Source organism: Mustela erminea, chromosome 18 (assembly GCF_009829155.1).
Source record: "Mustela erminea isolate mMusErm1 chromosome 18, mMusErm1.Pri, whole genome shotgun sequence".
Taxonomy (NCBI): domain Eukaryota; kingdom Metazoa; phylum Chordata; class Mammalia; order Carnivora; family Mustelidae; genus Mustela; species Mustela erminea.
The window spans coordinates 40,620,943-40,635,527 of record NC_045631.1 but is presented as its reverse complement, the minus strand read 5'-3'; the positions used below and the strand labels follow the sequence as shown (position 1 = coordinate 40,635,527).

At 42.4% G+C, this 14,585-nt stretch overlaps 1 protein-coding gene across 1 annotated transcript; it reads left to right on the top strand.

Annotated features, from left to right (window-relative positions):
• Positions 1 to 2,388: 2,388 nt before the first annotated feature.
• On the top strand, positions 2,389 to 10,228 carry KRT28 (keratin 28). Its single transcript, XM_032321933.1, has 8 exons — positions 2,389 to 2,885; positions 3,337 to 3,419; positions 3,926 to 4,082; positions 5,045 to 5,206; positions 5,291 to 5,416; positions 8,316 to 8,533; positions 9,546 to 9,601; positions 9,883 to 10,228. The coding sequence occupies exons 1-8, from the start codon at positions 2,436 to 2,438 to the stop codon at positions 10,023 to 10,025; spliced, it is 1,395 nt and encodes a 464-aa protein (XP_032177824.1). The 5' UTR covers positions 2,389 to 2,435; the 3' UTR covers positions 10,026 to 10,228.
• The last annotated feature ends 4,357 nt before the right edge of the window (positions 10,229 to 14,585 follow it).

Below are 14,585 nucleotides of genomic sequence, written 5' to 3'. Positions count from 1 at the left end.
AGAACTGATACTAAGGTCTTAAAGTGCTATTTGTCTGTGCCATGTTCACAGCACATTATCCACAGTAAATCTTGGAACGCGTTTGTTTTCTTCCCCTCTGTACGTCCCACTACTAATACAGTGCCCTGTGCATAGTAGACAGTCACTAAATACTTCTTGAATGAACAAAATATGAATGAATGACACCTGATAGGCAGCGTAACTGTAGCCAAAAGTTTCATTTTGCTATTAACTAGAAATTCTGAAAAGAATTTTTAAGAAATATGTTAATGTTTTTCATTAAGAAGAGTTTTGGGCACCCTTGGAGTTACTATTCTATCTGACTTTAAGATAACTGTTTTTGACCAAAGGCCCACCACACTGAATCCCAAGGCCCATTCTGGCGTGACTCACCCAGCTTCATGCTGTGCGTCCCTGAATAGTCCTTGTCCTCCATTTTCTCATCATTCAATCAGAAGAAGGAAATATCTCTTCCTGATCCCCAGATTCTTTGTGAGATTCAAATGAGATAATGCACAAGAAGTCCCTTTGGAAGCTGTAAAGCACCATATAAGCACAAGGAAATCTTGTCTTTATACTTCTCATGCTCTGGAACTTTGAGAAGGTCAATGTTGAGGTTGCTTCTTACCAGGGGTTTTTTCATTCCCAGCTGAGGGCTTGTTAGGACCCAGGCTGAAGTGGCAATTCTGCCCAAGCCACATTCATTTGCCGGTGAGCACTGCCCCCTGGTGGAAATAAGAGGACAGGGACAATTGTGGTGAACAGTGTGGGATCACCAGGGAGGATGCTGACGGGGGAAACAAGTCATTTCAACTTAAGTTAAAAAAAAAAAAAAAAAAAGCTTGTTTCCCTTTTTTGTCCCAAAATGTTCTTTGGAATTTTTTTTACATATGCAGGATGCATACACACTCCACCAATAACTTAGCTAATTAATATGAATCGGGCACTGAAGAGATTTATTATTCTTCATACATTTTAACATCCTAAATTGTTAATATTTCAATTTCAATAATTCAGTAACTTAAGAAAATAATTTCACAATTAAGATAACATGCTAAGACTATGAGGGCAATATATAAAATAGGTATTTGTATGGGCATAGATCATTTAGAGAAATTATTTGTATCTAAAATACACCCATGGTGCCAGAATCTCTAGGCTATCTAGAACATATGCTGTTTCCACCTGGGATGTTCCTGGTGACTCTGGACAAATCTTAACATTTATGGGTCTCAGCGGCCTCATATGACAAAGGGGCTGAATTAGGTAATGTCTAAGGCCCTTTGCTGCTCTAAAAAAAAATCCCACAACTTGGCCCAGAAAACATTTAAAGGTCAGGCCAATGACAGCCATAACGCCAGCTGCCCAGGCTTCAGAATGCTTATGGGAGCCCAGTTCCGGGAGACCCCTTACTGTCCTGGAAGCAAAACAATTTTATACCTGTCTTCTCCACAGAACCTAGAACCAGTCAAACCCAACCAAAGCCCTCCTATTCCTCTTTTCCCCAACCTGTCCACCTTCTTCACCCCCACCTTCCTGACCATTACCTCACGAAGAGCCTTCTCAGGTCACTTCTGACTCATCTCTCCCGTTTCTCAGCCAGACCCCCTTCCCCTTCCACACACACACCCAGTCATTCCAAACTCTTTGACACAGAAGGCTAAACATCACCCAACTTCTGCCGGATCCTGACCATACATTTCTTAAAGACTGGACCCAGATCTTTTTCATCTTTGCATTTATTTACCATCATGCCTTCATTTTCGCATTTAGGTTTGAACACCAGACATAGTAGCCATACATGTTCAATAAAGGAATCAGTTAATACTTATGTTATTGTTCAAGGTAATGCGTAGATGCCATAATCATGGTAAGACCAGAGAAGTTACCAGGATCGTATTTTTTAAATAACACAATTTTTTTCTTTTGCTATGGCAGTATAAAATATGGGTTTTTTTTAGTTACTATTTCTTTATATACCTCTCTGTTAATAAAGACCCTGCTGGAGCTAGCTGATGGTACCCTATTGCAATCTTACTTAACTTTTAAAACTTTATAATATCTGGTGCCAGATAATGATGGTATATTCCTACGGTCTAGATGAAAGTAAAGGATTACTCACCCCAAATTAGAAGTTAAAATAATGAACTTAATATAGAATGAACCCTGTTATATTTAAGATAACAAATATCCTGAAGCAACAGCCAGGGATGTTAGACATCAATTTACAAAAAAAAAAAAAAAAAAAACTAATTATACATAATTTCATGCTAATCAGAATGATGCCATTTTTCTTCTGGCATGCATAACTCAAATAGAAACACCCCAATAATTGTGTATAAAAGCCCAAAGAAACCATCAGCTCATGACATTCTGTTCTTCTTTGAACTTCCAGCAATCTTGTTACCAACAAGGTGAACACTGCTCATTCTATCATGTCTCTCCGATTTTCTAGTGGGTCCAGGCATATTCGCTTATGGTCTGGAACTGGATCTATCAGACCATCCAGTGGAGGCTCGGGCTTTGTGGGCAGCAATGTGTGTGGCAGCTCTGTTGCTGGAAGTGGATTTTCCTGTGCCTTAGGAGGGGGCCTGGGCAGTGTTCCTGGGGGGAACCATGCTAGTGGTGTCCTTGGAAACGCTGCTTGTTCTGGCTTTGCTGGAAGTGAAGGGGGACTTCTGTCTGGAAACGAGAAGGTGACCATGCAGAATCTTAATGACCGCTTGGCGTCCTACCTGGATAATGTGCGAGCTCTGGAGGAGGCCAATGCTGAACTAGAGAGGAAAATCAAGGGTTGGTATGATAAGTATGGACCAGGATCCTGCCGTGGACTTGATCATGACTATAGTAGATACCACCTAATCATCGAAGATCTTAAGAATAAGGTGAGAAATCACAAATCTGAAAACAATGAAAGTATTTAAAACTAAGAACTACCTAGCAAAAGATATAGAACATAAACAACATAAACAGGAAATGCTTCATAACTGTTATCTGTCATTTATGTTCCTATTTATTTATTAATTATTTTCACAAATTGTTCTTCCTGTTAGTCAAAAATCAGTACTTTAATGCGTGAATTTCAAGCAGCTTGAATGTTACTAGTTTTGAAATATCTACATTGATAAGAAAGTGTTGCATTCTAAAAGTTACGTGAGTAGGTGAGAAATAACCACATTTGTCATTTTTCAAAATGAAAATTTTAAATATTTCAGTTGTCACTAAAGGAAATAAGATATTTTTATGCAAAAGTGAATCGTGTCACATGTTTCATTTCCTGAGGTAAATTCTAAGAACGGGCTTGTTTGTTGTGTCCTCCCTTTTGGTTTCTTCTAGATTATCTCTTCCACTACTGCTAACGCTAATGTAATTCTGCATATTGACAATGCCAGACTGGCTGCTGATGACTTCCGGCTAAAGTAAGTGATAGAAAACAGTCACTCTCTAGAAAAATTTTCCTGTCAATTTTAATATGCTAAATAAAATTTCAATTTCACCCCGAGTAGAATAAACCGTAAAAGATTAAAGGAAGTAACGCATGTTATGACAATGCCCTATGACACAAGGCATGTTCTTACAATCAGCTATACTCACAATTTATATATATTTATTACATTTTCGGGACAAAATATCACTTCATTTCTACGCCTGCCTGGAAGAATGCCAAGCACTAAGATGAAATTCTAAAATGGCATATTTTTATTTAATGGGGATCTGCTATCAGGATTTGTGTCACTAAATAACAGTCAATTTCCTTGCAGAGCACTGGGTAAAGGAGTGGAGGAAGGCGTTCCTTGTATGCTTTTATAACATTCGGAGTCCCAATTCATTTTCTAATGCACCGCTTAAAGCGACTGAGGTTTTACTTCTCTCCCCTCTTGAGGTTGTCTAACTTGGGCTGAAATTCACTTAATGCCCCGCCAAGGTACGAAAATGAGCTCGCCCTTCACCAAAACACGGAGGCTGACATCAACGGGCTGCGGCGAGTCCTGGACGAACTCACGCTCTGCAGAACCGACCAGGAGCTGCAGTACGAGTCCCTGAGCGAAGAGATGAGGTACCTCAAGAAGAACCATGAAGAGGTAGGAGAAGCTGAACCACTAATCAAATCGCGATTCTGTACATTTTTAATACTGGGGGATGGGGGAGAGGTGTCATTAACTTACAGTAGTATTTCGTGCTCATTATAATAATTTAAACAATGCCAAGGCATACAAAGAAAGAATTTTCTCTCTCCCACTCTCCGCCCTTCTAACCTCATCCCCCAAGGTTAAGTATTAACCATTTGATCAGCACCCTTCCATTTTTTTAGCCTGATAGAACAATCTAATTTTTTTTTTTAATGGTGCATTGCGGGGCGCCTGGGTGGCTCAGTGGGTTAAAGCCTCTGCCTTCGGCTCAGGTCATGATCTCAGGGTCCTGAGATCCAGCCCCGCATCAGGCTCTCTGCTCAGCAGGGAGCCTGCTTCCCCTCTCTCTCTCTGCCTGCCTCTCTGCCTACTTGTGATCTCACTCTCTCTGTCAAATAAATACATAAAATCTTTAAAAAATAAATAAATAAAAATGGTGCATTGCTTTGGCATTGATACACCCATCCTTGTTTGCACTATATTATTTCTGTCATTCGTAAAAGGCCATTTTGCCATCCACCTTCCCACAAAAGACCTGACTAGGAAAAGATGTCACTGTTTTCTCCACTTAATGAGACTGGCTTTACTTGAATGCGGAACCCTGTACAGTAATAAACCCCTTCCTTGACGACGTTATACCACTTAGCTTCAAACCCCTTAGAGGGGGGAAAAATGACTATCCCCCAAATAGTCTCCAAAACAATGGATGAAAATGTTCGGGAAACACCCCATGACCGGTTAGAAAAGCTCGAAAGGAGAGAATTCTGGGGGAGGGAAAGGCCAGGAAACATGAAAAGAGAAAGAGGGGGAGGGGAGAGTCGCCGGGCAGAGGGCTGGAAAGGCAGGAGCGCCGAAGAGCAGTTGCGCGCCCTGACCCTAAACTGCCCTCGAGTCCCGCTCACGTGTCCCTGCAGGAAATGAAGGCGCTGCAGTGCGCGGCCGGCGGGAACGTGAACGTGGAGATGAACGCGGCGCCCGGGGTGGACCTCACCGTCCTGCTGAACAACATGCGGGCCGAGTACGAAGCCCTGGCCGAGCAGAACCGCCGGGACGCGGAGGCCTGGTTCAACGAGAAGGTGAGGCGCGCGCCCAGCCCCGCCTCCCCCGAGCCCGCGGGTTGGGGTGCAGGCCCGCTCACCCCTCCGCACCCCGCCTTGCAGAGCGCCACCCTGCAGCAGCAGATCTCCGACCACGCGGGCGCGGCCACCTCGGCCAGGAACGAGCTGACCGACATGAAGCGCAGCTTGCAGACCCTGGAGATCGAGCTGCAGTCCCTCCTGGCAATGGTAGGCGAGAACGCGGGTCAGCCTGCCTTTTGTGACTCTCACGAAAACCCTCTTTTTCCCTATTAGAGCTTCACCTCCAAATACTTAGGGCAGAAGAGAGCAAGGCAGACAGACACTGAGACCCTCGGAAAGAGAGACGGACAGAGAGCGTGTCTTTTTTCCTGAGGTCACTGAGGATTTCCTTCCTGGCCTCCGCTCAGTGTCCCTTGTCCCTTCTTCAGCCTGCAAAACAAGCAGCAGGGCTATTACCCTGCCTGAAAATTAAGTGTCAGGACACCGTCAGGCAGCCACACGAGGCAGACCTAAGGTCGCCAGCATCTCCTAAGATTGATGAAGGCCAATTCATGCCACATGGTCCTTTCCATCAGACAGAAGAAAGGAGGGTACCTATCTGAATCCCTATGAGCTCCTGTCAGCCCCTTCATCCCCACCCACCTCCCAGAGCTGGGCACCCAGCCAGCTTGGCACCTACTGCCAACTATTTCAGAGGTTACCATGGAGACAATCCAGGACTAAAAATGGCTTCCCTTCTGGGGTATGAGCTAGCAGCACCCAAAAAGCTTGATTTTGAGAATTGCCGCAAATACCAGTGGCCCAACGGTTTCCATCCCCATCAGGGGTTTCTTGCTCCCTGAGGACACGAAGTTGTGACCCAAAGAAAAGAGCCATTATGATACAAGTAGGTGCAGCAAGCAGAGAAGGTAAGGAAGACCCAGAACTACATGAAGACCATTTTGATTCAGTCCCTCTAAAAAGATACAGTGCTCTCTTACCATGTAATGTTTAGATTAGAGATTGTTTTGGCCACTGACTAACCCCCAACTTAACAAGGGTGCCCCTCTCGTCCTGACCCTCGTCACCACTGCTCGCTGGTAACCCAAGCCTTCCCCTGCCTCTCTCCCTGCTTCCCTGCAACTAGAACCCCAAGGACCCTTGCCTGCTGCTGTTATTCCTGAGCACAGATCTGCCCTTGCGTTTCTGAGCTACGCCGAAGGAAATAAATTCCTGAGTTCCCAGATCAAAGGGGAAGCATATTCACATAGGAGATGATGTTAGAAAGTAGTTGATTCTGTGCAGCTGGGAGTACCATAGTTCAGGCTCAGGAGACGAGCCACGCAAAAAGCCCATGTTAGACAACATAACTGAATTCTAGAAAACAGGTGGCATAGAACCTAACTGCCATGCCTGAGATTCTTTTGTCATAGATGGATTCTAACCAGAATCTTCTCTGGTTTAGTACACAAATCACGTGTAATATAAACGTTTCCTGTGCTTCCTGTAGGAGGCAAACTTGCACGTTCATTCTGTCCTTCCTTCTCTACAAGCTAACCTTACAGTGAAAGGCTGTAGAGATAGGAATGCTGTGCCCTCTGATTAAGAAGAGTATTTGCAGACTTAAAAAGGAATACCAGGGTCATCTGGGTGGCTCGGTCAGTTAAGCACCCAACTCTTGATTTCGGCTCAGGTCATGATTTCAGGGTTGAGACTGAGCCCCTCATCAGGCTCTGCGCTGGGCGGGGAGCCTGCTTGAGAGTCTCTCTCTCTCTCTCTCCCTCTCCCTTTACCCCTCAACTCCTTTAAAAAAAAAAAAAAGGAATAAAATGAATACCATATGAGGATACATCATCAGGAAAATTAAAGCTTTGGACAGCAGAGCACACACCTCACTGATGTCTTTCCAGTTGGGGCCTGCCCCTCCCCCTTACCATCCTGTTCACCGTCCACTCTTTTGCCCGGGAGAGCCCAGCACCACCCATGTAACGCCCCCATTGGCCTATTTATTAAGTCAGTGGTTCTTAGGCCCATCAAACCCCATGTCCACTGTTATGATGAATATTTTATAACTCCCTCTTTATCCTAGAATGAAGTCAATAGATGATGTATTTAGTAATACAAAAAATTTTAAAAACCACCATAATGCCATAAGTACAATAAAAAGGAAAACTAGAAGTATTTTTAAATGAAAAATACTTAATATGTAAACACTTGGGCCCAGCTACCTCAGAACATGTAATGAGAGAGACCGAGGTTTACCCTTCCCTTGACAAATAAATTTTTATTTTAAATAAGGTAAGATCAGGAGTGGCTCCACACAAGAACAGGAAACTGAAAGAGTATGAATGGGGGTGGACACTCGGATAATTACTAATATCAGGAGAAGTAATAACCACCCAGAGGTATTCATCTATAATAAGGGGAGAGGAAAATTACTTTAATTGAAGCAGACATCACATGATGAGATAGATGACAGGCTGTGCAAGGGGAAATGAGGAGGTATAATATTCATAAGAGTCGTGTGGAAATAATGACCTGTACTGTGCTGTGAAACACATCTCTTGTGTTGAAAGCCCACCCCTGTTAAGGCATTCATTCTATCTCAAGTACTTCATAAAAGACCTTTGAATAACAACACGCAAATCCAGGACAGAGCAGAAAAACAAAAGGCAGCACGCAAGGCCTTGGAGCAGTGGTGGGGTAGGTTTCTGGAGACAGGAGCAGAATAAGATTGAAAAACAAAAACCAACCCCCCCCCAAAAAATACATAACTTCAATATATAAAATTTTCAATATGATTTCTTATGGCACTATCCCCCAAAGAGAGTTTTAACATGTAGGTTCATCACGATAGGAAATATTACCTAAATACCATGGAAGTCCGTTGGAAGAGTCAAAAGTCTCATGGGAAAGGGTCATTTATGCCACATCAGGTCCTCCAACATGCCAGATCCCCTCCCAGGGAAATGCGTGCGACTTCCCCTTCCTCTACACCTCCTGTGTGGTTGTGATGAGCCCCACAGATTTCCAAAACTCACTTAGGAAACAGGGCTGCTGTTTGCTGAGAAGCTCTGCATAGTCCTCAAAGTGGCTTCATCCTTGCTGTGACATCCCCTGTCCTCAGAAACACTCCCTGGAGTGCTCCCTGACCGAGACGGAAGGCAACTACTGTGAGCAGCTCGCCCAGATCCAGGCTCAGATCGGGGCCCTGGAGGAGCAGCTGCACCAGGTCAGAACCGAGACGGAGGGCCAGAAGCTGGAGTACGAGCAGCTCCTCGACATCAAGGTCCACCTGGAAAAGGAGATCGAGACCTACTGCCGCCTGATTGATGGAGATGGGAAGTGAGTAATTCCATTTGAAAATCCGCTATTTTACTGAATAGGTTGTTACCTATTTCAAACCACAACCATGGACTGTCCCTCCATGTTCCATGCCTCCAAGCCTTTTGTTCTAAATTCCCACTCCAGAGAAGAAGTGTGTCCACCTCTTCCCTCTGCGGTCAGCCCTGCCATATTTTCTACATCACAGCCCCTTCTTCATCCGCCTCGGATGACCCCAGTCTTCCCCCCAGAAGACGCCATTCCGTATCCATGTTAATCATTGTAGGTTTCGAGATTACCCCCCACCAGGCTTTACCCGTCTTTCACTCTGTTCCTAATATAATTGCTACTTTGAAATAAATGCACTCTATACAACCCCCGAGAATCTGTATGCTCCCCTAGGAGCATGAAACTCTTGATCTCAGGGTTGTGACTTTGAAACCCACAGGAGTGTAGAGATTACTTAATAAACAAAACTCTTTAAAAAAAAAAAAAAAAAAAGGAGGTGCCCCTGGGTGGCTCAGTCAAACATCCAACTCTTGATTTTGGCTCAGGTCCTGATCTCAGGCTCGTGAGATTCACCCCCACATTTGGCTTCCCACTGGACAAGAAGCCTGCTTAAGACTCTCTCTCTCCTGTTCCCTCTGCCCCTCCCCCACCTCTCTCTGTCTTTAAAAAAGTATTAATTTCATTTAAAAAGTATATATTCATACATGTGTATATAGACTATATTATATATGTGTATGAATATGTATATATATATTCTCCTTAGGTTATAAATCCTTGGGTTTAAAAAACAAATCAAATGAAAACAAAGTTATTTATATTCTCTCTTTAGAAGACATTTAATTATTTTTTCCTCCTATACCCCCAAATTTTAATATTTTCCTTTACAGAAAACTAAGATCTGTTTTTGACGTACAAAGTTTCCTTGAGTTCATGTCCATCCTTTGACTCAATGAATATTTCTTAAGTGGTAATCTGAAACAGTAAAGAATAAACTGGTTTTTTTGTTTTTGTTTTTGTTTTGCAGCTCATGCTCCAAATCAAAGGGCTTTGGATCAGGAGTCTCAGGGAATTCGCCTAAAGGTAATAAAAACCTAGTTCTGTTTCTACTGCTAGTACTTTCCCATTAATGACAATCATATACCGTGGCAACGACAATGCTCTATATTAAGTAATTTTAATTCAAATGCTCTGAATTTAAAGTATTATTTTAAGTGGATAAAATTATCCCAAACTATTATGATAAATCTGTACATGCTCTAACCAAAGTGTACATAATATGTTATATCACAACCAGCACTGGAATCCTTCCCCATGTAATCTTTTAGCTGGAATATGTGTATTCACAGGTGTTTTGTTTCTAGAATTATCCAGAACCACACTGGTAAAGACAGTGGTTGAAGAGATAGATCAACGTGGTAAAGTTCTTTCATCAAGAGTTCACTCCATTGAAGAAAAGACATCTAAAATGACCAGTGGTAAAACAGAGCAAAAGGTTCCGTTCTAGCCGCCATTGAGAAAAGAACAATCTGGGGAAAAGGATCCTGTACAACTGCATTATTCTAAATATCAAGGGGAAGAAAAACCAAAACAAAACAAAAAAATAAACATTTCTACCCTTACCGATGTTACTTAGCAAAAATACCTGTTTTCTTGGTTAACTTTTATAGATCCTTGGGTGTTTGTTTTCAAATAAATAAAAAAGTGGTTCTGTACTCATTTCCATCTACCTATAACTAATAAGCAATTATTTGAGATTTTTTTTTTTCTACATCTCATTCACGGGCATACATGCATGGAATCTATTTTCATTGCCTTTCACTCTAGTTTTTAAATAATAGTCAGTAGCACATGGCATTAAAGTATTAATATTCACTAGGTAATTAACTAACTCACCATTTTGCACGGGCAAATAATCTGGGGAAAAAATCAGAAATTCTCCTGTGATTAAAAAATCCCATCACTAGATGGCGCATTCCTGGTATTTTTACCGATGAGCTTATCAAATTCTTCTGGGGATCTGGATACTTCCCAGGATACTGTTCCCCATACGATCAGGCTTAACTCTGGAAAGATCCACAGCAATGAGCCTCATGTGAATGACTTTTTTTTCCTAGAGAAAACTTTCTGTTGAGCCCCAGACAGCAACTAGTTTAGGGTTAGCAGGCCATAATGTCTCTATTTCAACTACTTGGCTAAGACATTTATCACAGAAAACAGCCCTAGACATAGGTAAATGAAAGAGCATGACCATGTCCCAATAAAGCCTTATTTATGGACACTGAAACTCAAACTGCAACTAAGTTTGATGTATTATGAACTATTATTCTGATTTTTTCCCCAACCATTTATAAATGTGAAAACCATTCTTGGGTCATGAGCTGCACAAAAACAGGTAACAGACCAGATTCAGCCCACCAACACCTGGTCTAGAATTTTAAATCTCATGAGGTTGATGATCACAGTTATTGAGTCTTTCTATGTTTCTGGATCAAAATGTAGGGTAAGGAGTCCTAACAAATGTTAAATTCCCTAAAAGGAGAGCAGCTCTCCTATTTCTGTAGTATGTGGCCTGATTCTGAGAAGCTCTAGAGAAGGTGGGACTTCTACCCAAAAATGCAACAGCCACACGGGAGTTAAAGAAGTGACAAAGGATGGGATGTTTACCAAATCTTGAGTCAAAAGGCATCAGATGAAGCAAATACTAAAAACTCATGGGAAAATAATCTCCCAAATATGCAGTGTACAGGGCAGCTGCGTAATTTGCTGGGCTAAGTGCAGGATGAAATGTGGAGTCCCTCATTAAAAAATCAGAGGGATAAAGTGTCATTAAAGGCACTAAAATATAAAGTTTTTTCCTTTCTTCTGCAGTCATGCACTCTACTTGTTATGATTTTTAAATTTGCCATTTAATGTCATTCTAAGTAAATTAAAATTAAAATGTACACTTATTGGCATACATTTTGCCATTCTTTTTTATATTGGGAAATACCCATTTAAAATTCAAATATAAGGACATTTAATTTGTACACAGAATCACCAAAACAACACAAGCCATATTTTGTAGCTGATACATGTGAAGGGAACGAAAAATTCTTCCTCGACTCTTCAAGATCTTCCGCCTAGACTAAGAATTAATATACATGTGTCAGATTAACAGGAGAAAAAAACAAAGTCTTATCACATGTGCACAGAGACCCAATAATGAATTTGAGACCCAAAGACATGACCCAGGCAGGCAGTTTTTATACTTTTTAGACAAAGAGAAAATTAAATCTGTAAGCAATTGACAGGAGAAAGAAAATGTAGCTTTGGGAGCTTCAATTCTTTTTTTTTTTTTTTTTTGACAGACAGAGATCACAAGTAGGCAGAGAGGCAGGCAGAGAGAGAAAGGAGGAAGCAGGCTCCCTGCCAAGCAGAGAGCCCGATGCGGGGCTTGATCCCAGGATCCTAGGATCATGACCTGAGCCAAAGGCAGAGGCTTTAACCCACTGAGCCACCCAGGTGCCCCGAGAGCTTCAATTCTAAATGGAATTCGGGCTGTGGTAGTAAATCACTAAAAAGTAACAAGAGGGTTTTTTTTTTAAAGATTTTATTTATTTATCAGAGAGAGAGAGGGAGAGAGAGGGAGCACAGGCAGACAGAATGGAAGGCAGAGGCAGAGGGAGAAGCGGGCTCCCTGCCGAGCAAGGAGCTGGATGCGGGACTGGATCCCAGGATGCTGGGATCATGACCTGAGCTGAAGGCAGCTGCTTAACCAACTGAGCCACCCAGGCGTCCCACAAGAGTTTTTTATACAACCTTCTTGGCTCTAAATTTTCCATCTTCGGTAATAAGGACATCTCTTTACCTCTTAGTATAGAGTATGTTTTACATGGGAGATTTATTTCCTGCTTTCAGGGGGACAGAGGAGGTCTGAGTGTCCTTCTTATACAGCTATCCCTTAAGTAGCTTTTATTTAAAATAGTCAATATGCCAGGGGCACCTGGGTGGTTCAGTTGGTTAAGCACCTGCCTTCAGCTCAGGTCATGATCCCAGAGTCCCAAGATTGAGCCTAGCAGGGAGACTGTTTCTCCCCTCTGACCCTCCCCTGTCTTGTGGTCTCTCTCTCTCTCTCTCACTCACTCACTTTTTCTCAAATAAAATTAAATCTTTAAAAAAAACTAAAATAAAATAAAATAGTCAGTATGCCAAAGTGGCATATTTTGAGGCACCCTGCCTTTCGTTGGCCCCTACACAAACATCTGTATTTTGTTCTTTTACCAAAACAGTGGAAACACTTTATCAAACCAATGCAACAGGTTTTCTTTCACTCCTTTATCTGCTCACATTCTGCCAACACTATCCACCGTTGGCATACATGATAAAAAAGACAGGAAAAGACGGTGTGGGTTACCCTATTCTTCTACATTACTGTTTTCAGCCTAAGTGTTTAGCCCATATAGGAATATAAGAGTATGTGATAAGGTTCCTTGGTAGTTCCTGTTCCTTAGAACACCACTGCCTTCTTTCTGCATCTGAAACAAATTCATTTGAGTGGAAAAACTCTCAGGGTTGTCGGAAACCCTACTTACTCAGTCACAGACATACTTAACCTTAAACTTGCTTTCAGTTTCAGCAAACTCCACAGGATGGATGCATCAGAAGGCTGTGCAACCTCAGCATTGCTTATGCTACAGGCTGCTGAGGCAGGAAGGGAAACCTGCAGACCAGTATTATTAAGAATACCAAGATGGCATCAGCAGAGCACTAAACCAAGTGTGGGTTCCTTCTGAACAGGAGACCTTGTGTCATGCACAGGTTTCACGCTGATGAAGCCAGCCCTGCTGATCAGGTATGCTCAGAACACACTGACTTTAAAAAACACTTCTTGGTGATCGATGTTTCATTGTGTGATACTGTGATTTGTAATAAGAAATGTGTTTTTGTCCCATTCCTGGCACAGAGCTCTAAAACCCTTGGAGTTTCCAAGATGTCCAGAGCTAGCAAGGTTCTTTTGTGATGTTAATGAGTGACTTTTGGACCGCCTATAAAGAAACTAAAGATGGCTGTCAGTTGAGCCAACCCTGCGAAGAGAGGGTTAGAACTTTCAGTCCCACCCCCAACCCCACCTCCTGGGAGGGGAGAGGGGTGTGGAGTTTGAGTTCAATCACTAAAGGCCAATGATTTCATCAACCAGACCAATGTAACGAAGCTTCCATAAAAACCCAAGGGGACGGGGTTTGCTGGGCTTCCAAACTGATGAACATGTGGAGATTTGGGGACGATGGTACACCTGGAGAGGGCACAGAAGCTCCACACCCTTTCCCCATACCGTGTCCTATGCATCTTTCATATGACTGTTCCTTTGGTAATAAACCAGTGATCTAGTGAATAAAATGTCTCTCTGAGTTCTGTGAACCACTCTAGCAAATTAATCAAACCAAGGAGGGGAGGAGATTGGCGGAAAGCCTCTGACCCGACAGCCGGTGGGTTAGAAGCACAAATGACAACCTAGACTTGAGACTAGGGTCTGAACCAGTTGGAGGCAGAGTGAGCAATCTAACAGGACTGAATCCTTTGCCCATCTCCAGGTAGACAGTGTCAGAATTGAGTGTGGGAGAATTGTTGCTGGTGTCTAAGAACTGTTGGGTGTTGGGGGTGGGGGGACACCCTCACCCTGGAATTGAAATCAGAGTTGTACTCCTGCAGTAGAATGGGGAGCATACATTGTACTTTGTGGTAAGACTGCTTTCATGTTACAAGATCAGAAAGAAAAGCAACTATCTCTAAGTCATCATTTTGTTGAAAAAATTTTAAAAAAAGGAAAGAAAGAAACTACAAGCCTGTAATGAAGTCATATGTCCCCCACAACAACAAACCAAGACTTAACTAGATTCAACCTTTTCTAGGAATGTGACCTTTTAACAGTCAATCTGAAATTTCCTGATCATTACTGGTGAGGTCATCTGCATGATAGAAACAACAACAACAACAAAAAAAAACAAAAAAAAAAAACCCCTGCTCTCCTCTTTCCCCAAAAAAGAAGAAGTAACAATCCTTTAGGGTTTTTTTTTTTTCTGTTGCT